Consider the following 25,314-nt stretch of genomic DNA (forward strand, 5'->3'; position numbering starts at 1 on the left):
TAGATAGGTGTTTATTACCCCTTTGTAAAAGTTCAATAAACAACCTTGAACTGTGGTCACTTGTGTCGGTCTTACTGTTGATGCCATGTCTTCCTTGCAACACCTCATAAAGTAATGCCATCATCATTTAATTGACCTTTGATAAGCCTTTGTTAAAAGAAATTACAATAAAAAGAAGGCATTGTAATGAGGCGCAAAACCCTGCATATATGGCTGCTCACTTTCTCATGGACGGGTGTTCTAACCCCTTGTCCACCAATGCTCTGGTGATGTCACACGCATGAACATGTATACATGTCTGAGAATGGTGCACCCGTATGCATGGTGAGCTGGCCATGCACAGGCAGGTATTCCAATGACTGCTGAATGACAAAGTGACACATAGTAGGGTCATCGTTACCTCCATCAGCAAATGCAAAGAGGCTTTCATGGCTTTTACAGCAGCTTTTTTGACTTCTTATCAAAACATGCCTCCCCCTTAATATGTAAATGCAGGCAACACAGTATCCAAGAAAAGATACATGCGCAGCGAGCAACCACACATTTAGGGAGAGTGCCTGTACCAGAGTACATTGCAGTATTTGAGTGAAGCACAATAAAGTCACCATCTGCTTGAGAAGACGGGCAGCAAAAAAGCACTTTGTTTATGCAACTCGACTGATCATTATGAAACACAGTTTTCAGCTGATTGTTTCCCCAAATAAACAATGGGCATAATAAGGGAGCGTGGGAGGCCCTCTACTGAGGATGAACATGGGTCAAATATCCGGTTCCATAGAATTTCTTTAACAGGTATGATAAGGACTGGATGACTAAAGGGGGCATAAATGAGGAAATATATTTGCATTCTTACCTACGATGCTGCCCTGCAACAGTGGAAGTAATAGACTACCATTGTTCACCTAGGAGGGAATCGGACTAGTACATACTTTACTTTTTGCATTCTATCAAATCATTATATTTTCAGGTCTCAACCAGTGCTCCTGTGACCTCCTCAAATATGAAAGCCAGCTTAAAGAAAGTATTGTCTAGGACATGTTTATTAATGACAACATGACGACCTTGCATAGTTCCATTGCCCAGACTAAAAAAATGAATGAGGGCATCTGTGATGTATCTTGAGAAAGAACATTTTGAAAATCCCCGCTCATACTGTTCTTTCCCTGATCAAACTGTACTGAACAATGCTAGCCTTGGAGTTGTTGTTGTTTAGTCTAGTCAATGAACTGATTCAGCCCATATAAAGTAACGTCACAAGTATTTAACTGGTGCCTTTGTGAGAAGGCTTAAATTAAGAAAAGCAGAGCATTGGTAATGAGGCTGAACCGAATTTATTTGATGCTACTCCCGATGGGGGTGTTCAAGCCTTGTTTCTACTAATGCTCTGCCCACAAAATGCGCTCCAGTGTGTTGTGGATTGGACAGAGTGGTGAATAAACAGAACACATGACCTGTAAGATAATATGGTTTTTAAAGTCTATTTTGGTTAGGGTGGGTTTTGTGGAATATATATATATATATATATATATATATATATATATATATATATATATATATATATATATATATATATATATATGTATATATATATATATTTTAAAGTTTTTTTTCTACAAATAAAAGAATATGTTTAAATGAAACTTGAGCTGCATTGTTTTGGCGCTATATAAATACATAAAAATAAAGGATATTCTTTTATCTTAACAGCTAGGAAGAATAACTATAGTCACTCATGGTTTCACTATCTTATGAGGGATCCTTTTCTACCTCTGGAACTACTTCCCTTTTTGTGTTTTTATAATGCCATGCATGCTTGACAACATGAAAACAGTGTCTCAGGAATGCAGTGCCCCAATCATTTCTAGGGATATAGTACCCAGCTCTGTTGTTTGTCAAAATGGCAATTGCACATTTTCACGACCTTTTTTCTACGTAGGAAATGCACCCCCATGACCCCCTTGTGTTCCCTTATCCCCTATTCTTTTACTCCCCCAACCTTTTAATGTTCTATTCATACCGGGCATATACATATGGTTGGCATGGACATTTTCAGAATGGGGGTATACCAACTAGGGTGCCCATTCTTTTTTAATTTCATGGTTGCAAGCAGCACAGCACACAGCCTTGGATCTACAATGCCCAACTCACTTCCATGATACTCACAAGTTCGATGCTGCTGCAGGCCTCTTGGCCCTCTCCGTCCTTCCAGTTTTCTCAGGCCACCAAGCGCTCTTCGGATCCTTCCCTTTTTCGGGAATGCGAGCTGGCCCAGCAGAGTTCTTCAGCTTCTGTGCTCTTCTCTGGACTCTCCCTCCTGCTGCGGGTGACTGTCACCCCCGACAGAATTGGGAAGGCCTTTTATATACCTCCCTTGGGTTAGGTATGTGTAGCAAAGCTCAGGACTGGCGAGGATCTGATCCTACTCCTCTTGGCCGGTCTGCTTGGTTCACATGTCCCAGTAAGTAATAGGAATCACCTTCCAGCTCTGGCTGTCCTTCCTACATCCTGTCTTATGAAACGATTCAGGCAGAAGTTCCATCTGTGGTTCCCTGCTCAGTATGCACTCCTGGGGAAACCCTGGTGACTCTGGAGGCTTTAGCTGATTGTTTGCTCCTGGCTCACACTCCGCCGTGATGATTTTCCACAAGGGCCCAAGCTGCTAAATGGGTTTGTGCAATGAAGCACGGTCCTGTGCATCAACATTATGCACTGGCAAAGCAAACTGACGGTGAGGCTGCTCCCTGCACTAATGCCCCGCAATGCAGAATTCGGTAATGCCCGGCAATAGGCCTGCTTCCGCATTTTGTTATGAGGGTTCTGCGTCCAATTCTCTCAAGTAATGATTAAGGGCAGCTGCCACTAACTTTGCGCTTCAGTGTGGAGCGGAACCTAGTGAGAGGGGATGAGAACCCTTATCATGGCCAGAATATTCTGGGTCTATGTTCCATGATGGGGTGAGGGGACGATGACTCTGGGGCTTCCATCCTTGACTGGCACCAGGGCCCACAGCCTTGACCTGGTATGCTTCTTTTCCCGACCTGCATTTTCCCCAGCAGCTTTTTGGACGGGGTCAGCTTCGACACAGTGTACATGACAAGGCGCTTCAACGCCTCATGAATGAAGAAGGGACACATAGTGGGGAACAATAGGTAAGGTCTCGCATGCATGAATCAGCAATGAATTGGGGACCTTTTGGAGCAAAATAGTGGTGAGATGTGTTGGTGAAATGGCAGTTTCTGGATTTGTCCAAATAACGCTTTCAGGTACAGAATAAGGCTTTACTGTGACGATCATTTGTCTGTGGGAGCCCAGGTTCTTTAAGTAGGGTTACGTCAGATGGGGTTTTGGACTTGTGCTAGGTTTTCTCTTGCTTCAGGGTGACTTTTGGAAATGCTCAGTTCTTGAGTGTGCCAGTGAGCCGATGGTTTAGTTGTGATTGTTATTTTTCTGGGGCATGTACCTCTATATTTCTCTATAGTTGACTTCAGGGTACTGAGTGCTTCTAGTATGGTACTGCAGTCCTTGTTGTATGGTCCTGACAGGGTGGCTGTCAGATTGACCAGGCATTCTGTAAATACCTCTAAAGGCAAATCTTTGAAGGATATCTGCTTTAAAAGGCTTGAGTTGCACGTGAAGGGACAGATGATGGAGACAGTAAGGTGATCTGACCAATTGAGATATAGGTAAGGTTAGTTTGGGGTATTGCTGTGCCAACTTCTTCGGCCCTGCGCCCAAATTGACATCAAGTTTTTGATGTGTCGTGTATTAGTGAAGAAGTCCGGAGGAAAATCCCCAATCCCCGTTTTTGATTACAAGTAGATAATTGCATGGAGGGTTGGTATGGCTCTGATTAAGAAGCACAAGGTGTTCCCTTCATTGTGAGTTGACTCTCTTGTGTGCTGGGTGAGGTTAGGTGTGTCCAGTAGGCAGAGTAGTGACTCCAGTATGGTCTTGGTGGTGGTGTGGCCCGAGAGGTTGAAATTGGTAGTGGCTAGGTTAGTGAAATTGCTGATATAAGATGTGTTGATCTTAAGTGGTCTGTAATAAGGTTGCAAATGACTGTGTTTGTGGAAGGGAGGGGGGAAATGGTCAGGGGAGTACTTCAAAGGAGCTGATGGTGGGTACTTCGTCGCATGCCGGCCACAGGCCACAATGACTTGTGGATTATGGAGAGTCTTTCTCCAGTCCTGTGAGGCCGGTCTTTGAATGCTATAGCAGCTCGCGGTGAGGATCTTTAGGATGTGGATAGAGTTGGGTGTTAGCCAGCTTTCAGTTACGAAGAGTGCATCTAGGTCATGGATTGTGAAGATGTCTCCGATGTTGACTGAATGGGAGACTGATGAGCGGGGGCTCATGAGCATCAGCTTCTGGGTTCTTCCAGGAGATGCTGTGTAGGTTGATTAGAGGGTGATGTGGATGGGGTTGCTCTAGTGCGAGTGGTTTGTCTTGTTTGGTAATGAATTCAACAAAGGTAGCAGGCGCCCCTCTCTCGGAAGAACAAGGCATGATAACCTGTTCAGTGGTTGTTAACCACATTGAGAGTTTGAAGCACATGCTTTTTGCTCACTGTACCTTTCACAGATGTGAAATATCCATTTACATATCAGTCTTTGTCTCACCTACATGGGCAGTCCCAGCACCGAAATGCTATGGCAATTCCTCTCTGAACAAGAGTACCAACAGCAACCCCCATACACGTGTTTCAGCCTTGTTGGGCATCATCGGTGAGGTGAAGCTGAGCCTCTCTAAGCACAGTGAGCAGGGAGCCCACGTCTGATTGCCCCCAGGTAACCTAGGGTGACCAACCCCAAGTTCCTTCAAAGAATTCAACAAAGGTAGCAGGCGCCCCTCTCTCGGAAGAACAAGGCATGATAACCTTTTCGGTGGTTGTTAACCACATTGAGAGTTCACAGCCATCTGCTTTAAGCTCACTGTACCTTTCACAGATGGGAAATATCCATTTGCATATCAGTCTTTGTCCCACCCAGAGAGGCACAGCTTCACCTCACTGATGAGGCCCAACAAGGCTGAAACACGTGTATGGGGGTTGCTGTTGGTACTCTTGTTCAGAGAGGAATTGCCATAGCATTTCGGTGCTGGACTGCCCATGTGGGCGGGACAAAGACTGATATGTAAATGGATATTTCCCATCTGTGAAAGGTACAGTGAGCAAAAAGCGTGTGCTGCAAACTCTCATCTCAGAACAGAACATGCCATGTTCTTCCTGGAGAGGAGCTCCTGCTACCTTTTTTGAAGGACTTGTTTGGTGATGGACAGTGGAATCAGTGGGGTGGGACACCGGAGGTGTGTGCTGTAGGGTCCAAGCTGCACTTGCATTGTTTATGTCTAATGGGAAAGTTGATCAATAAATACCCTGTTCCCCTTCTGGCGGCCTGAGATGTAATTGGGAAACTTAAACTAGCAGAAGTAGTGTCCCTTAATCGCTGAAATAAGCCAACAAAAAGCAGAGGCTGCATGGCTGGGAAAAAGGCCAACAGTTATACCTACTTGTGATTGCCCATGAGAGGGCAAGGATGGAAAAGGCATCAAATCAAATCCCACAGTGATGATCCCAGATGGAACAAGGTTTGACCACCCATGGAGACAGGAAAATGTCATCAAATTGAAATTCCTCCACAGAGAAGAGAATGAACTGCCGGCAACATTTCGACCCTCACTCGCACATTCCTTTTTTTAATAAAAGAATTATTTTTTACCTTGATTGCAGCATTCAAGACCCTCAGGTATCACAGCATTATTTACAGAAAGTGCGGCGTGAACAGGTAAAGTAGATGAAAAAGCAGAGTGGCTACAACATGCGTGAACAGGATTTGAGAGAAACGTAGGTATGACTATACAGGCTGGAAAAGCCTCACCTCATGGTGCGGGGGCTAAATCAAGTATGCAATTACAGGTGGGTAAAGAGTGACATTTATAAGGGTGCACAGCTTGGAAAGCCACACTTCTTATTGCGGGGGGCTACATCAAATATGCAGTTACAGGTTAATAGAGGACCACAGCACAGGGCTGTGAAAAGTCAGTCCAGTAGTTACAGGTAGGTTAAATGCGGCACAGTGCAAGGCTGTGAAAAGTCAGTCCAGTAGTTACAGGTAGGTTAAATGCGACAGCGCAAGGCTGCGAAAAGTCAATCCAGTAGTTACAGGTAGGTTAAATGCAACAGCGCAAGGCTGCGATAAGTCAATCCAGTAGTTACAGGTAGGTTAAATGCGACAGCGCAAGGCTGCGAAAAGTCAATCCAATAGTCACAGGTAGGTTAAATACGGCACAGCGCAAGGCTGCGAAAAGTCAATCCAGTAGTTACAGGTAGGTTAAATGCGGCACAGCGCAGGGCTGCGAAAAGTCAATCCAGTAGTTACAGGTAGGCTAAATACAGGGCAGGGCTGCAAAAAATATAGATAGCATGCAGTAGCAGCAGTGGGCTGTTAGGGTGAGAGAGATGGTAACATCCAAATGCAGCAGCATGCTGCCGTAGTAAAATGAGGACAGCTCAAGGTAAAAGCATGTGCATCAACATACTGCAAAAACAAACATATGGGACACGATCGAGTGAATACACAACAAGTAGGCAGTAGGAGGGGGATCACATCATAGCAGTGGATGCAGGCTCAGGTCGGCACAGAAGCAAAATGAGGAATTAAACTCTAAACGCTCAGGCAAAGCCTTGCCTCATGGTGTGGGGACTACTTCAGGTGGGAGCATGGAGAACAGGTTTTGACCTGTGCCTTGACACACGCAGACAGGAGGTTGGTGAAGGCGGAAGAAATGGTGAGGGCTGAGGCCAAACAGGGCAATACAGAGTCTAATAGATGGTGGGAGAACGATGCTTGGTGTGGGCAGGGGATGGGGCGATCAAAGACCATTGCAGACTGTGCGGCGGTATCTGAACGGGCAGCACGCACAGCAATGGTCATGCAGTGCCAGATATCATTAGTTGAGATCGTATGGGCTTACCTTCACCAAGCATGCATAGTAAAGCTGGTGGCGCCGGTGTGACCCCAGACTTGTGGACGCAGCTGATGCCTACAGGGAGTTGCTGCAATGAAGGTCTGGCATCATGCTTGGGTGTGTCACCGCGCGGGGTGATTCGCGAAACAGTGGTAGAGGTGCTAGCGGAGTGTTTCGTGGCAGCATGGTGTGCCCTTTTAAGATTTCTATTTGACATCGGAAAATAGAATCAGTTTTTATGAAGCCTGTACTCCCATAACAACTACTGATTAATCCCGATTGCTGCAGAAAGCGCACATATTCACTGGGTCAGTTGTTATCCTTGGAATTAGACGGTCAAGTGGGCGAGGCCCATCAAGTTGGTCGGCAGAAAAATAGCAATGGCATTACACCAACAAAAAAAGCACTTAATACTTTCAACCGACTAGAGGGCATGTTTTACATGTTCTAATTTCCACATGCAAGCATAGAGGTTCTGGCACTCAAGGATAAAGCACTTCGTGAATCAGGTGATTTCAGAGGTCTCTCTACTGATAGCAAATAAATTAACCTTAAGATGGCGCTTGTGGACTGCGCATGCGCGAGCCGCGCATGAAGACCTAATCGCGTCGGCTCCCGGTGGCCGCGATTAAATATCCTTCATTTATTCCGCTCCGGGAATTCGCCCGACCTCCTGAAGCAGCACAACACTGGCGGACCCATCCAGGCACTGCCTGCTACAACCCCGAGCAGAATCGGACCGGGGGGCGTGAGAAACGTCCCTGAGTCCGCCGACGCGAGACTCGCCACCATTGCTGGGCGGTTAACAGCGGCTCCTTCGCCCCTCCCCCCATGAGCTGCGGCGGCCACTGAGGCCCTCGGGGAGCGGACGAGCCGGGGGGGGGCCGAGGACGCCGGCCCGAGGCATCGCTCCGGCTCCTCCTGACTGCCGCCCGGGGCTCCTCCACCCTGCTGAGCCCCCTGCTAGAGACGGCCGTCCGAGTGCCCGAACCGCGGGCACGGCCGACGCTCGGCGCTGAAGCCGCGACGATCCTGGACACCAGCACTGCACGGACAGCAAGGGATCTCTACGCTGTGCTACCAGACCCGGCGGCGTAAACAGAGGCGAGCAGAACGCCTTTCTGCCCCCACCCGCCTCTCCCTCAATTTGCGGGACTGTCACGCCTGGGGTTGAGCCGCGACACGGGAACCGGTAACGCGGTGTTGCGCTCCCCCATCAGCATTAACGAGGTAAGGGCGACGCATTAAGGAGACGCCGCACCCCCCACCCAAAAGTGAACTCGGAGGTCCACCTGTGGGGGGCACGGAGCTGAGGGGACTGGGGACGCTCTCCTCCCCCATCACCATTAGCACCCAGAACTGGTGCCAACGTCCGCAGCACCCTCCACAAACGATCGTGGGTCCAGGGAACTGGCAATAACCTAACAACTGTGGGCAGTGACCCGGGGAGGGACGGAGGCCTCCCGTTGTAAAGGCCACGACTTCACGAGCACAAGGAGCGGGGCAGATACCCCACTGGGGCAGCCCGGTGTGAGACAGCGCATTGGGACAAACCCCCGAAATTCACCGGACCAACCCCGACCAGGGACCCTTGGAACCGCCAACGACAAAGGGATCTGCCCCTCAACCGACATAATTAACGGCCGCCAGGGGCAGCACAAAGTGGCGCGCACGGCGGAGAGCCGAGGCTATCGCCTTCCACACGTCATTCAAGAACTAAACATAATACGGGCTCCGGGGGGGCGTATATGCGGATGCCATCTCTGTGGGCCCGCGACCCTCCAATAGTCACAACGGACCAACCATAGCAGGGGTCTGCTTCCAGCGGCCAAGCAATCCCGACGGCACACCTGAACAGGGACACAATAGGGAAGGATCGTCGCTCGACAAACCCACCCCAACTCAGACTTTACAACGACCCCCTGGGGGGCACCAATACGTCCCATCCGGACTTGCCGCCTCACACGAATACCCGACTCCGCCATGGGCAAAGATAAGGCTAGGAGGCAGACCCTACAAAGCAAAATGGACCTCTATACTGTGGAAGCCCCCCCCCGCCTGGAAATGCAATCCCCAGCGGAAGCGGATGGTGGGGATGCAGCTCAGGACCCCCAACTCTCCCTGAGAGACTTAATGAAGGCAATTGGGGACTCGAGAACATCGCTGGAACTCAAAATTGGCGGAGTCTGCACGGAAGTATCTCTCCTACGTCAGGATCTGCGCAATTTATCGTCCAGAGTAGGAGAAGCGGAGCAAAGAGTGTCGGACACAGAAGATAATGTCCGCCAGTTGGAACAACAACTCGCCATAATTGCCCAGAAGGTTAACCAACTAGAATACCGAGCTGAAGACAGTGAGGGCAGGGCACGGCGCAATAACCTCAGGATTCTTGGGATCCCGGAGAAAGAGGAGGGCCCCAGTGTCGAACTTTTCCTAGAAGACTGGCTGACCCACATCTTTGCCCCCAAGAAACTGTCGAAATTCTTTTCTATCGAAAGAGCACATAGGGTACCCACTGGGCGACCAACCCCAGGAGCCCCCCCCCGAACTATAATTGCACGCCTCCTGAACTACCGAGACCGAGACGCCATCCTCCAGATGGCACGGGCCTCCGGCCCAATCACATACAACGGCTATAAAGTAGGGTTCTACCCGGACTACACTAAGGAGGTTCAGCGGGCCCGCCAGTCGTTTGACTCGGTTAAGAAAAAGCTTCACTCTCTATCCATCAAGTTCGCCCTCTTCTTCCCGGCGTTGCTCAAGGTCCACCACGAGGGAACGACACACCTATTCCACAGCCCCAAAGAAGCATGGGACTGGCTCGAAACACAGATCCTTAATGGGCCGACGCCTCGACGCTCGCCCTCTGGGCCGCCCGCTCGCAAACCCGGGCCCGGGCAGGACTCGCCGCCTCCTACTCCGATGGGCCCCGAAACAGAAACACCAAGACCCCCCCTCAGGAATACCACTGAGAACGGATGAGGCCTGGGCATCACAGTACTGAGGTCACCAAGGGACACCATGGAAACTACACCACCGCGGCCACCACCACCTTGACACCGCAGTTCCAAACACAGTCAGGGCGTCTCCACTGGAGCCACCACCCTAGGTCGGGTCATTCCGACGAAGTTTACGTTCAACAAGTTATAAGTTCGATGTTAGGGCGACAGGTGCTCCCAGTTGGAAGGGAAGTGCAGGGTGGGGGGAGTTTTGGGGATTTGAAGAAGCAAAGTCACGGGAAAAGAAAGCTGGAAAACGATGAAAGCAGGCAAGTCAGACAAACACTACGGTGGGCCAGGTTCAGAGACGCAGGCACCTGCCAGTCTTCAGACACTCCGATGCGAGGCGGCCGCTGGGGGTCCCCCCCACCCCGAGAAGGAAACAACTTATGCCCCCGTGGGGAAAATGCAACGGCCACTAATCCTCGCAGACACCCCAACAAATAGTCTCACGCTGACAGGATGAACTCCAACAAAGTGAAGATACTGTCCTGGAACGTCAATGGCCTCGGCTCCAGCATAAAGCGAAGACTGGTACTCCAGTACCTAAACCGACACTCGCCAGACATTGCCCTCTTAAATGAAACACATCTGACAGGCACCAACACCATCTTTTTCAAAAGATCCAACTACTCGAAGGTCTACCATGCCGGATTCACGAAAGGGGCGAGGGGCACAATGATACTCGTCCATAAGAGAGTTCCTCTCCATGTTAGGAAGATCAGGACGGACCCCCGGGGCCGCTATGTGCTGTTGCTGGCGGACATCTGGGGTGAGAGATGGGGCCTGGCAGCGCTCTATGCCCCCCCCACACTGACGAAGGAACTGCTCGCTGAATTACAGAACTTACTCCTGGAGGAGGAGGCGGATGTGTGGGTGCTCGGAGGGGACTTTAACGAGGTAATGGACATCACAATCGACAGAACCTATAGGAGAGCTGGATCACGTCCCACCTCTACGCCGCTCACCACGTTTGCAGAAACCTCAGGAATGGTGGACACCTGGCGCACACTCCATGGCGACGAGGCAGGGTTCTCCTTCTATTCTGGGGTCCACAAATCATTCTCCAGGATCGACTACGCCTTCATCCCTCGCAATATAACCCACAGGCTCCTCGATGCTGTATTCCTCGCAAGAGGGATCTCGGACCACTCCCCGCTTCTCTTGACCCTCAAGAACTCTTCCTGCCGCTCAGACCGTAACTGGCGCCTAAATACGTACCATCTCCGTCTCCCCGAGATTGCAGAAGAGCTAGAGAAGACGACAGCGGAATACTTCGAACACAATGTGGGCTCGGTGGACTGCCCGATCACAATCTGGGAGGCATACAAAACTGTCCTACGAGGGGAGGCTATCTCCAAGGTCTCCGCCTACCAACAACGCCAAGTCCAGAAGGTCAGGGATGCAGAGACACGCGTCCTGGAGTGTGAGCGACAAACCCTCATACAGAACACCCAAGAAGCAAAGGAGGCGATGCTCACGGCGCAGGCCGCCCTCAGTAACCTGTCCCTAGACAATGCACGAAATGCTCACCAGTTAGTCCGAAGCCAAATATATGAAAGGGGCGACAAAGCTAACAAGACACTGGCCTGGTTGGAGAGACGCGTGCAGAGCAGGGGACACGTTAGGGCAATCAGATCTCCGGATGGGACACTACTGACGGAAGATTCAGATATCGTCGAGGCATTCGCCACCTACTACAAAAATCTTTACACCCCGCCCACGGGGAACCCATTAGTCGAACCCTCCCGATACCTCGACCACATCGAAATCCCGACACTCCTGCAGCACCAATCAGACCTCCTGAATGCGGATATTACTGACACTGAGGTGCAGGAGGCACTGGCACAACTCCAGCCCGGGAAAACTCCGGGCCCCAATGGGTTCCCAACAGAAACGTGGAAGTGCCTTGGTAGCATGCTCCCCACCCACATGCACCGCATGTTTCTACGCAGCAGGGAACTAGGAGCACTCCCCCCAGACCTCAGGAAGGCATGCATAGTGGTCATACACAAGCCGGGGAAACCCCCGGAGGAATGTGCCTCCTATCGCCCGATATCCCTGATTAATGGCGAAGCGAAGGTCCTCGCCAAAACACTCGCCAACAGACTACTGCAAGTGATTGAGACCCTAATCCACCCGGACCAATGCGGTTTTATGCCCAATAAGTCGACTCGAATGAACTTGCGCAGGGTCCAATTGGCGCTATCCAGGGCAAAGGAGATACCAGCTCCACTCGCCCTCCTGGCGGTGGACTTCGAAAAGGCGTTTGACTCAGTGGGGTGGGATGCCTTGTGGGAGATCATGGCCAGGATGAACTTGGGGCAGACGTTTATATCGTGGGTAAAACTGTTATATGCATCCCCGGAGGCCACGGTGAGGGTGAACGGCATGTCCTCCAAACCTTTCCCCCTGGGTCGAGGCACGCGGCAGGGGTGCCCGCTGTCTCCACTCCTCTTCCTCCTGGCCATCGAGCCACTTGCGATTGAGCTTAGAGCTAACACCAACTGGAATGGTTTCGTCTGGCCGGGAGGGGGGGAAGACCGCCTTTCGCTCTATGCGGACGACCTGCTCATATACCTTAGTAACCCAGGTGTCTCGTGCCCGGTGGTCTCCCGCATACTCGGGGAATATCAGTCCTTTGCAGGCCTAAAGGTTAATGAGGCCAAAACCATCTTCTTCCCGATTCAGGGGGGTGAGCCTGCGATCCCGGAGACCTGCCCATATCGCGTCTCTATCAGGGAATTCAAATACCTGGGTATACGGCTTGACCCGACGCTCGATGGGTTCCCCCGACTTAATATACAACCAGTAATAGAGCGGTTCATCAGAGACATCCCCCACTGGCAGTCTCTCCCCCTGTCCCTAATGGGCCGGGCCGCACTATTCAAAATGATGACCCTTCCCAGACTGTTGTATGTACTCCAGAACGCCCCGTTTCCCATCCCCCGGGAAACCTTCGCACTCATCGACAAGAATCTGCGCACATTGCTTTGGGGAGGGAAACAATCCAGGATTGCCCTTGACACGCTCCAAAGATCGGTGTGGGAGGGAGGCATCGGGTTACCTTGCATACGCACCTATTACTTGGCCACACAAATAGGAGTAGTGAATGACTGGATACATGCAGACCCCACACAGCCACACAACCGTATAGAGCTGGAGACCATGTCCCCACTAACACCGCTCCAAATCCTCTACGCCACTCGCGACCAACTCCCGGCGCTGCCCAAAATGTCCCATCATATCCGGAGGGCTTGGCGGGCCGCTCACAAGCTAATTGGCTGGGAAGACCAACCAACACTGTCGCAACCCATATGGCACAATGCGCTCCTCCCAGAACTGGTAAAAATGGGCCCCTTCGGTCACTGGCTGACCAAAGGAATACACACATTAGCACAAATTATACAAGAGGGCCGCCTCTTGAGCTTTGAGACCATGCGCGAACGATTCAACCTGGCTCCCATGGATCGGTTTCGGCATGCGCAATTGTCCCATGCAATCCGCGCCCAATTCCCCGACACGACGGTCCTACCCCCTTGCTCCCCCATCGAGACCAATATTCTCCCGCAGTACATCTCTTCTAAGGTCACTTCCAGCCTCTATCAGGCCCTTAGCTCATTCGGGACTCCACAACTCGACGGACTAAAGGCAAAGTGGGAAAGGGACCTGGGCCCCCTGGAACCTGAAGACTGGGTAGAAGCATTAATGTCCCCCAGAGAAATTGGGATAGAATCCAAGCTTAGGCTCATACAGTTGAGGATCCTACACCGTTCATATCACTCGCGCACTGCAATGGCCAGATGGGGTGGAATAGAAGACGAGACATGTGTCCGATGCAAAACTGAACCCGCCACCTTCTATCATATGATATGGGACTGTCAGGTGATACAGGCCTTCTGGGTGGAATGTGTTAATACAATCTCAGCCGCTCTGGGGACACCAATTCCCAGGGACCCCAAGATGGTACTATTGGGCATTGGAGGAGAAGTAGACCTGTCCAAACATGAAAAAATGTTCTTGGCAACGGCGCTGGGGGCGAGCAAAAGGCTTATAGCGGCCAATTGGGGGTCGGACGAACCATTGAGCCTGAATCGATGGAGTAACGAGCTGGACCGAGGTGCTACCTTAGAGCGCCGAATTTATAATGCAAGGGGCTGCCCCCGTAAATTCGAGAAAATATGGGGCAAATGGCTAGATGCTCAATAAGTTCTGTGGGTGGGGGTGCACCGGTAGTGATGCTTGCCTTGTTTGCCTGCCTGGTCCTATTGTTGTCTTGTTGTCTTCTGGTCCTCGGCCCTACGGGCCCCGCTGATATGGACGACTGCCTTCAACTTGTATACTGCTGTGATTGCCTTCCACATGTATACTGCTGACTCATGTCTTATTCCTATATGTCTCTTATGTTTTGTTGTTTAAATTCAATAAACAGAGTTATTAAAAAAAAAAAAGATGGCGCTTGTAACCTTGCATATCTAAGTGGAAGTGCAAATGAGCAAGTGCCACATTTTTTCCGGTTGTGTTTGTCCCCTTCAAAGCTGTGAACATTTGCTTTTAAACAAAATCATTTATAATGGGACCATCATCAAAATAGTACACAAGGTCAAAATTCCTAATTGCTGTTTTTCACATTTATCTTTTAATAAAAGAAAAGAGACTATGGGCAATATATTAAATATAATTGCACCAGGGTAAGTGTTAGATTAATATTATAGATGGATTAATAGTACTTTAGGTCCGGAAACTACACTACCTTTGAGGTCCAGAAAGTCAATTCATACATCGTCAATATCAATAACTGCGTCAATATTAATAACCACTTGCGTTCGTCTAATTAAAGGCAACATGACCTCTAGATAAACCATTGTTTTCCTAAACCAACACACTGTTGTAACTTACTTTTCTATTTCTAACAAACAATTCTAATCAAAATGATGCAGAAAGAAAATCATTGTGAATATGTTCAATATTTCCAAACAGAAAATTGCATATTGATTAAAAGATATTTTGGAAAACAGATTTCATTAGAAAACTATCACCATTAACCCTTGAAGGGATTCAGGATTCCTGTGTAAATACCAAGTTCCTGTTAACAAATGTGACTGGCACCATGGGTAAGAAGGATCCAGAAAAAGTTTGTTGCAGTTCCAATGAGCGACTGAAAATGAAGAATGTTTTTACCTTCACAGGTTTCTGACCAGCATTCTTCTTCCCACCTTCGCGGCTAAACTCTAATGGGTTACTCTTTAGGGTTAGGAAAGAGAGATACACATAGGGTTAATAAGTCATGCATCATGCAATTGTGCAAGGTTATTAATAACAAAATGGAAAGCAATATAAATAAGCAACAAATAATGATGAAGAGGCAGGATCAATCAAAACAAAGGGAAGGACGTGAAAGCGGCATAATGAAGCTTTGGGTTCCATGCATCCAAGCGTACAAATTAATAGGTGAATTCATATCTCTAAATTCCTTTGCAGTCTTTGTTTCCTATGAACATGTAGGTGTTCAAATTTCTCAAATATTGAGTACTGATGATAATCTAGTTTTCAGCTGTCTAAATAATTGTAAAATGAGATAGCTATGCTAGATTAATAAACTAAATTAATAGTTACTCACCGTAGTGACTAAAGTACTCTTAGTCAATAGTCCCCTTTCCTCCATACTGTATGGGCGTCCGTCACGAGGGGCGGGAGACAGAACTTTTTTCACCAGAAAAAAAACCTTCCCCTTTAGCGGCGTGTGGGAGTGCGGCACTGGGTGCCTGGGCTCACCTGACTCCGCCCACCGCTGCCACTCCTCAGTCCCCATTGACGTGTCGACAACAGTTAACATTGCCTAATGACTCCAGTTTAGGAGGGAGGATGGTGGGACGCATGGAGGAAAGGGGACTATGGAGAGTACGTCAGTCACTACGGTGAGTAACTATTAATTACTGTTATGTCCCGCCCCCTTTCCTCCATACTGTATGGGTGATTACAACTGAATGTAGCCACAGGGTGGAGAGGAGACCCTCCTTAAGCAAACATGTTCCTTAGGACCACCTGTCCGAAGGCCGCGTCTGATCTAAAGGCGGTGTCCAAACAGTAGTGTTTACAGAAAGCCGAAGTGGAGACCCTGGTTGCTGCCCTGCTGATGACCTGCCACGGGACATGTTATTGGAACGCAATGGCCGTGGCCTTGGCTCTGACAGCATGGGCATGCATGTTCGCTGGCAATGGCTTGTGCTGCCTCTCGTAGGCCTCCTCGATGGCCGAAACCATCCACCTTGCCATTGACGCCTTGGAAGCCTAATAGCCAGGCCTTGACCCACCGGATGTCACAAATAGGGCGTCCGACCTGCGGAGGTCCTTGGTCCTGTCCAGATAGTATTTCAGAGCGTGCCTGACATCTAGACAGTGCAAGATCCTCTGAGGCTCATCCGTGGGGTCAGTGAAGAAATTGGGTAAGACTATCTCCTCGTTAAGATGGAAAGAGGAGTTTACCTTGGGTAGGAAAGCAGGGTATGTCTGCAGGATCACCTTGTCCTTGTGAAAAGTTGTGTAGGGCTCTGATGCCACCAGAGCCTGTATCTCGCTGACCCTGCGAGCCGAGTTGAGGCCCAACAGCAGAGCTGTCTTGATGGTGATCAGACTGATGTCCGCGGACGCCTTTGGCTCGAAAGGTGTGTGTGCCAAGGTGCCCAACACTATATTGAGGTGCCACACAGGGTGTGGTTTCTTTATAGGAGGGTAGAGCCTATGGAGGCCAGCCAAATGTCGCTTGACCACCGGGTTGGAGGAGGAGAACAAGCCTTCCTCCGAATTCCTCTAAGCCCCGATAGCCGCCAAATATGTGCGGCAGGTGTCCACCTGTACACTGTAGTGGGCGAGGTGCGCCAAAAATGACAGTACGTCATCCAAAGTGCACTTCAGGGGGGTTGATCTCCTTAGACTCGGCCTAATGGCAGAATCTAGACCATTTGCTCTTGTATTGGGTTCTAGTAGCCTTGCTTCTGGCACCCTGAATGATCTCTAGGTTATCCTGGGAGAGGTGCGAATGCTTGAGTGCGACCTGCTCAGGAACTACGCTGCAAGTGCTAACTTGTGCGGGCGGGTGGACCACTCTGTCCCACTGCTGTGCCAGGAGATGAGCTGAGCCCAGCGGTAGGTGAATGCGAGGTCTGTCCGAGAGGTTTAGGAGCTTGGAAACCATGGCCTTGCCGGCCACAAGGGAGATATCAGGATGATGCTGAGGTGATAAGACTCCTTGATTTTGTAGAGAAACCTGTGGACCAGTGGTGTGGCCGGGAAAGCAGACGCCTTCATGCCGTTCCATGGTATCCGGAATGCGTTGTCCAGGGAGCCGGGGCCCTGGCCCTGCCAGGAGGTCAACTGCTGGCATTTCCTGTTGTCCCAGGAAGCAAACAGATCCACTTGGGGGTGCCCTCATCTGAGGAATATGTTGTTCAATACCAAGTCATTAAATCTGCTGAGCCTGTCCGCTTCCAGGTTGGACTCCCCCAGGAGGTGGACAACCCTGAGGTAGATGATGTTCTCCAGTGCCCATTCCCACATGCTGATCGATAGGTTGCATAGGAGAGGGGAGCTGGTGCCCCCCTGCTTGTTGACATATTACATGCTGGTGGAGTTGTGTCTGGATAAGCACCGTATTGCCCCCAATGAGAGGGAGAAAGGCTTTGAGGGCCAGCCAGATTGCCGTCAGCTCCAGCCAGTTGATGTGGGACTCCTGTTCCTGCCCAGTCCAGACTCCGTGGACGCTGTGGCTGCCCATAGTGGCGCCCCAGCCCCGCAGAGACAAATCCGCAGTAATGGTGACCTGAGGGGGAGGCTGCCGGAAGGGCTTGCCTGGTCGCAGGTTGCAGTCCGCGGACAACCAGGTGAGATCCGGGTGGAGAGACGAAGGAATACCAACTGGCTCTGCTTGAGAGCCCCTTTCCTGATTCCATGAGGTTGCTAAGTGAAGCTGCAATCTCCTCATCTTCAGTCTTGTGTGGGGTACGGCCAGTAGGACCGCTGCCATTATTCCCAACAAGTGTTGGTACCATCAGGCAGAGGTCAGAGGAAGTGAGCCGTGGCTCTCTTGATGGCCATGACCTTGTCCTCCGTGGGAAAGATCCTCTCGGAGCCAGTGTCCCAGATGAGGACCAGGAAGGTGAGGCTCTGCATAGGCCGCAGCAGACACTTCTTGATATTGATGGTGAACCCCAGGTCGTGTAGCGTGTTCATCAGAGCGGAGGAGGTATGGAGAACAGTCTCCAGGAATGTGGCCCAAACGAGCCAGTCATCCCAGGTACAGGTACACGTGGTGGCCCTGGGCCCTGAGTAGGGCTGCCACCGCATTCATAAGTCTGGTGAAGACCCTGGGGGCCGAGTTGAAGCCGAAGGTAGCACCTTGTATAGGAAATGGCAGCCCATGATCCTGAACCGCAGTTAGGACCGATGAGGCAGCCAAATCGGGACGTGTAGATAAGCGTCCTTCAGATCCAGGGAGCACATCCAATCTCCCCTGTCCAGCATCTCCGCGATGAGTGCAGGCGTAACCATCTTGAATTTCTGCAGAGGAAGGGAGAGGTTGAGGGTGGAAAGGTCCAACACAACTCTCAGGCAAGCCTGGTTCTTCTTCTGAATGGTGAAAATCATGGTGTAGAAGCCCAAACCTTGCTGAGAGGCTGGGAATTCTTCCACTGCCTGGCTCTCCAAGAACGAACAAATCTCTGCCAAGAGAGTTGCTGTCCCAATCTGTGGGAGGAGAGGGGGGGGGGAGGAGGAGAGAAAGGGACCAGCATGCGGTACCCCGTGGAAACTATGGATCCAGGGGTCCGAAGATTTCTGGCACCAACATTGCATGTGAAAGGCAAGGCTGCCCCCCCCCCCCCACCGGAGACACGTGGACCTGAAGGGACGCATCATGCCTTCTTTCCCTCTGAGGCTGTTGCAGAGGAGGGCAACTGGAAAAAACCCTCACCCCCTCCCCCTTTGCTGTTTCCTCCAGTGCTGACTCTGAGAACGGTCAGGTTGCCTGGACCTTCGTTCTTGGAAGCCCCGGAACCTGCCAAAAGCCCTCCCCTTGTCGGGGGGTAGATGTGACTGGGTGTACGCCTTGGGCGTGGCCTTCTTAAGAATAGATAAAGACTTTGCAGTTTGCGAGCTGTTCTTTTTATCTAATTCCTCATCCATGGTGGAGTGGAAGAGGTCACTACCCTCGAATGGAAGGTCCAATATGCGTTCCTGGACATAAGGGTTAAACTTAGTTGTCCGGAGCCAGGCCGTCCTTCTCAAGTCCGTGGTGATGCAGATGGCCCGGCTAGAGGTATCGATGTGGGTCACGGTGGACTTCATGATGTCCTGCGCTACCAGCATGGCTTCTCCTAGCCCCGCCTTAAAGTGTGCTTGGCACTGGGCGTGGAGTTCTGGGAGCAAGTCTGCAATCTCCTGCCAAAGCCTTTGGTTAATGGCTGCCAGCATGGCATCAGCGTTGGCTTGACGCAGGTGCAAGGAGGCGTTAGGGTACAGCTTTTTACCCTACACCTCCAAGATCTTCTCCTCCTTGCCTAGCAGCGTCAAGGATGAGGTGGCCGAGGATGACTGAGGCTTAGAATAGAGTGACGCTGCAGCGATCACCGAGGACTGCGGCTGCGGATGAGCCGAAGGCGCAAGTGTATCCCATTCCATCTGCCTGTACTTGGCATCGAGGCACCGGTTGACAGGCTGGGCCGAGTGCAGCTTAAGCCACCCCTTTTTGGCCGAGGCAACTACGTCCTTCTGCATCGAGATCCCTATTCTGGTAGTGGGTCTTAGGTTGAGGACTTCAGCTAAGACACCCTCCTCTGGCTGTTCGACCTTGGGCTGTGGAAGGCCCAAATACTCTGCCAAACCTGCAAGGTGTTCATGGAAGGCCCTGGCGGAGGACGGAGTGTTGGGGTCCTCCTCCTCATCTGTGTCCACGCGAGTGTCCGGGGGGTCCGGAACTGAGGGTGGAGTACTGGGTGCCCTGGGCTGAGGTGTGGAAACCAGAGCCAGAGGCTGATACGGAACCGCCTGGATTGTGGGAGGCATGAGCCGCTATGGGCATCGGAGGCTGCAAAGTGGCCTGAGGAGCTGGAGCCATGTGAGGAATGACTATGGGCCCTGGTGGGGTGACCGGGAGCATGTCCCTGATAGCATCCCGAAGGAGGGCCCCCATTTGCGGGGTCCTCATCAGCAAAAGGAACCTTTCAAAGAACCTGACTTAGGAAGCAGAAGAGGTGGCAGGAGATATTGACTGGGCGGCTGACGGCTGCTGAGGCTGGGGCACACTCTGTCTGGGGTGCAGTGTATAACTGCCCTGCGCTGCTGATGGATAGGCTGTAGGCCACACACCTGGTTGACACTAGTATCACCTTGTGACTCGTTCCTCCGCCTGCTCCGTTCCTAGGGAAGGCGTCGGACGAGCGGCCATCTTGTCGAGCTGCTAGCACATGCCTGCGTCGTGGTGCCTGGCTCCCCGGGCCCAGCCTCGCCCAAGACGCTTGGGGTTGGAACAAGAGGCCTACCCGGCACCTCTGACCGAGGCCTGGAAGGCGCATTGCCCTTGGCGGAAGCACCGGTAGTGCTGCGTATAGGCTCCCCCTCGGACAGAGAACCCTGGTCCCTCAGCACTGATACCGTAAGGATCCAGAGACCCCTTGGCCGTAAGACTGGTAGCTAGACTAGCCTCGGTACGTGTGCTGGTGCTAGAATCCGAGAGGTTCCTCCCGCTTGGGTGCTCCCTTGGGAAGGAGTAGCCCTTACGGGGTGTGATGGTAAATAGAGGCCTTGTCTTTGGCCTTGAAAAATGTGTGACAAAGACTTTTGGTCCTCCGGAGGTGACCTCTGGTAGAGCTCCCTCCACTTACCTAGCCTGTTCTTCAGTGCACATGAAGTCAGTGCATCGCACGCGGAACAGCCTTCCCAACCGTGATCGGGGCCAAGGCAGCAGAGCCAAAAGGCCTGGGGGTCGGTTGTAGGGAAGAGCACCTCGCTGGCTGGACACCTGCTGAAGCCCGTTGAAGTCGACATGTGCCGGGGAGGAGCGTGGCATCGGAGGACCAAGTACCTAAAGACAAAAAAGATAGAAGAATATCTGGGAAGAGCACGTGGAATTACATGGCCAAAGCAAAACCCAGGAGCGTCGACGTGGAAAAGGGGACTGAGGAGTGGTGGGCGGAGTCAGGCGAGCGCATGCTCCCAGGGCTGCATCCCCACGGGCCTGTAGATTTAAAGGGGAAGAAGGATTTTTCTGGTGAAAAAGGTTCCGTCTCCCGTCCCTCGCGAGGGATGCCCATACAGTATGGAGAAAAGGGGACGGGACGCAAGAGTACATGCTTTCCATATAAACATTTTCAAAAATGACTGGCAATATCATGCTTTTAAAGGCAAACAAAATATGTGTCAAATGCAACTGGGGTGAACATGAAAACGTACTTGTTTTCAAGTGTTTTAATCAGCATTATTTATCAGCAGCTTCAATGTTTGTAAATCTTCCTATGCAGTATATAAAAAAAACTCCTCTTAAAATATCTGCATTTAAACCATAATGATGTGCTGAGCTCACAATTACTATCTCCTTAGGTTCTGAATTCACTGCTGAAACAATGGCTTTTAGGAGCTCCTGCACAGCCCAAGAGCAACAAACCGATCTATTTCAACTGGTAATTTATATGTTTTATGGAAAAGTCACTGACTGCGCATGAATACTTTTTGTTGTACTTCTCTAGTGGCATCTCGATAAGCCAGGATCTTTTTTAAGTTGTTAACAAAATTTTACTTCGTAAAGGAGAGGGACTCCCCAATCCACACATAAGATTTGTCTGAAATAGGTCATTTCCATACAGCGCAATATATTTGCTTTCACCAGTGAAATTACTAAATCAGCAACGTGACAAACAGAACACCAGACTTGGTATCATCTGGTTCCATACAAAATGATTGTTCTATTTATTTAGTAAGACTTCTCAACAGCCACAAATTAATATATAATACATTTTGCAAAATTGTTTGCAGGGCTGAATCAGATTAAAGTTTACAATATTTTCCTAAAATATACTCATCTCTAATTTGAGGCCACGTATGAAGGGCCATAAGATTGTCCAGATAATGGCTTACTATGCTTGGAGGGATCCTTAGCATCACTTAACAATGATACATGCAATAAGGGAAGCTGAATGCAGCTGTTTGTTGGCTTTGCCCCAAAGGAAGGTGCTTTTACTTATAGTTAACCAGTTGCAAGATTACTTAAATTAAACTTAATTTGAATCTAAATTCATTCATTTATTTTTCTTATATAATCTCCTTGCAGGCAATTAAGGGAGATGTGCGCAAACAAACGAAATGTGAGTTAGTAGATACAATGTTTGAGTAATCGAATTTGAAGGGACAATGTTTGCATAATCATTGAAATAATGCATGTAGTAATTAAGGAGCCATACACAATGCCCTGACAATCGTCCTTCAAATAGAAAACTCCCCAAAAACTGTGGACAACTATGAAATATTTCCCACATTAAGATAATAGAAGGGGGGAAAATAGGCAACTAAGCGGATCTTTTTTATGGCGATTTAGAAGTCTTTCTCTGAAGACCACCAGGGGGCGTGGGCTAATATGGACGCATAGGTAACGAGCTCTGCCCAGCCCCATCATTTTGCTGTGATCCGGCGGAGTACCGAACGGCACACAGTGCTCGAATTTTCTCCGTAAAGCTGTGGGAAGTTGGCGAGGTTCTGCCGGCTCACTTGTGAAAGTGGAAAGGTCACCGGAGACAGACCGCAGTGCGAGCGGGTGGCCTGGCGCGTTGTGACGGCTCCCTGTGCAGCTGTCCCTGTCTTGGTTAGAGCTGGGAGGATCCAATGAGAGGTCACTGCATCGCACAGGAGCGGTGCAGGGAGGCAAGGAAGGTCTGTGCCTGCTTAGGGAGTTTGCAGTCCAGCTGGTGGCTCGAGTTTGGGGAACTGGCAGCCCCCGTCGACGAAGGACATCAAAGATATATTGCAAGGGATTCGGAAGCCAAGAGGAAAGTTTCAGGCTTCGGTTTTAGATTTGAGAAGCAGAGTGGAGGTGTTGAAGACTAAATTTACAGATATGGACAATAATCACCTCAATGTGGATACTCTTAGAAATGAAGATTGAGGCCAGGCTGTCCAATTTAGAAACGATGGATGAAGATCAGTTGAAGTTGGATGACCTCGAAAACAGGGAACACAGAAATAATCTGTGTGTTTTCAGACTGAAGAAATGAAAGGGCGAGTCAGCTAGTGATGTGCAAAGGACGATCAGGGCTTTGGTGAATGTCCGGTTTTCGACGACAGTGGAAATCGAAAGAGCGATCATGGAGGCATGGCCAGGGATAAAGGCTCGAGGTCAGTGGTGGTAATGTTTCTGCGATATATGGAGAAGGCCACTGTTCTGGAGAGAGCAAAGCATCTGCACACTATCCAGTTTGAGGGAGACTACGTGCAAATTTATCAGGACCTTTTGGATTTCACCCTGGCTTGGTGGAGGGACTGCACACCTCTTACGTCTTGGCTGTCTGAAAGAGGAATACAGGTGGACAAATCCATTTGCCCTAGTGTTCGAAATCAAAGCAGTGGACTACAGGATAACCGAAGACAAGACGGAACTGCAGGCCCAGCCGCAAATCATCACTGCAGGGATTGAGGCAACGTAAAAGTTCCTAGAAGCCAGACATTTCAGAGGGTCAAAACTCTTTCACCTGTGAGGCGAGAGAGCTGAACTCCCCAACATGGGGGTATTATTATCTCTCAAGTAGCTTATAATGGTTGTGCCATGTTTTGTTAAAGGTAGAAGTTTGTTGACAGGGCGCATATGTTCTGCCTTGGTGGCCCTGCTTTGGATGGGTGTCTCACGTAAAAGTGGCTCAAGGTTACAATGGGAATGGAGGTACGATGGGGGTTGGAGGGCAGGGAAGAGGGTGAGGGGTAAACAGCATATGGGAACAAGGGAAAGAAGGGAACCAGGTGGGTGTATACATTTGAAATTGGGAAAACAGAGATTGTGGATTAGATGGCAGTGGTAGGTATTAGTAGGGGGGGAAGGGCTGACTGCTTGTTCATAGAGTCTCTGAACGTGAAGGGCATAAATTCCCCAACTAAGCGTTTGTTAACCACTAGGGAATTTCATAGAGGGGGCTGGATGTGTTAATGTTTCAGGAAACTAGAACGGCGTAGGGAGAGGAAAGGCTAATCCCCAGTGGTTTGATTGGGCAGGCGCACTGCGCATCCAGAGGTGAAGAAAGAGGGGGGGTTAGGATTTTGCTTCACAATAGGTTACAGCTGGAAACCATTGTGGTATGGTGGGAGAGTAGTGGGAGGGGTTTTGTCTCTTGTACTGGGGATGATGTGTGGTTGTCATTAGCAACAATGTATTGCCCTAACCATGGACAGGCTTTTTTTGAGGCAAAGTTAACCCAAATAATGCAAGAATGTAAGGGCTCTCTTATATTGGGAGACGATTTCAACATGTGGGCAGATCCCCTTTTGGATAAAAGTGCCTCGGCAAAGGAAGGGGGCCAGGGTCTTCGAAGGGGAAGAGGGGGGAGGGTTGCTTGACCTGCAGGGGCTGCAGGATGTGTGGAGACAGCTCCATCAGGGTGAACAGGGGTTTTCATTCTCCCCCCCCAACCTCCATGGTACATATACACGTATTGGCTATATTTGTGTGTAAGGAGCTAATGGGCAGAGTGATCTCATGCGACTTGGTGCCCATCAGTTGGTTAGATCATGACATGGTCCAGATGGAGTTTGCTTTGAGTAGACTGAATACTAGGGACTCGCTTTGGAGGTGCAAAGACAAGAAGTTGCATGGGGTGGGGGAGAACTGAGGAAGGCGATCACATATGTTGAAATAAACTATATTGGAGAGGTGGATCTCAGTACCTTGTGTGGGAGGCGGCGAAGGCAACATGGCGAGGTTCTTTATTAGGGAAGGCACACCTAAGAAAAGGTAAATAAAACTTGCTAGAGGCTAGATTGAGGGACGAAATCTGTTCCCTGGAGAGGAGGATACAGGTCAGTGATGGGAGCAGGCAGGGGCTGATCAAGGAATTTGGAGGGAAAAGGCACGAAATCTCTTGTAGTCAGAAAGGTTGTGCGTCAATTACAATTTCTATAGCAGAAAAACTATGAAAGGAGGGGATAAGACCGATGGGCTCCTGGCAGCGCAGCTTTGGGGGGTGAGGGCAGAGGTGTGGGTTGACGGATCAAGGGAGGGGACGGACAGGTTGACACAACACTGGAGGGGATGGTAGAAGAGTTTGCAGTGTTTTATGAAGGGCTTTATGGGGTTGAGAAAGGTGGAAGCTATATTTAAGTG

General features: G+C 50.1%; 1 protein-coding gene across 4 annotated transcripts in view; it reads right to left on the reverse strand.

Moving 5' to 3' along the window:
* The window catches only part of ESYT2 (extended synaptotagmin 2), a 1,091,416-nt gene that overhangs the window by 252,504 nt on the left and 813,598 nt on the right, over positions 1–25,314 (reverse strand). For 2 of the 4 annotated variants that reach the window (XM_069647986.1, XM_069647984.1), the window contains one exon: positions 15,147–15,209. The exons of the other annotated variants lie outside the window; for them this stretch is intronic. In XM_069647986.1, coding sequence (XP_069504087.1) covers positions 15,147–15,209 — 63 coding nt within the window. The remainder of the gene's footprint in view (positions 1–15,146; positions 15,210–25,314) is intronic. 4 annotated transcript variants of the gene reach the window in all.

This window comes from Ambystoma mexicanum, chromosome 2q (genome assembly GCF_040938575.1).
Source record: "Ambystoma mexicanum isolate Mex_15411 chromosome 2q, UKY_AmexF1_1, whole genome shotgun sequence".
Lineage (NCBI taxonomy): Eukaryota > Metazoa > Chordata > Amphibia > Caudata > Ambystomatidae > Ambystoma > Ambystoma mexicanum.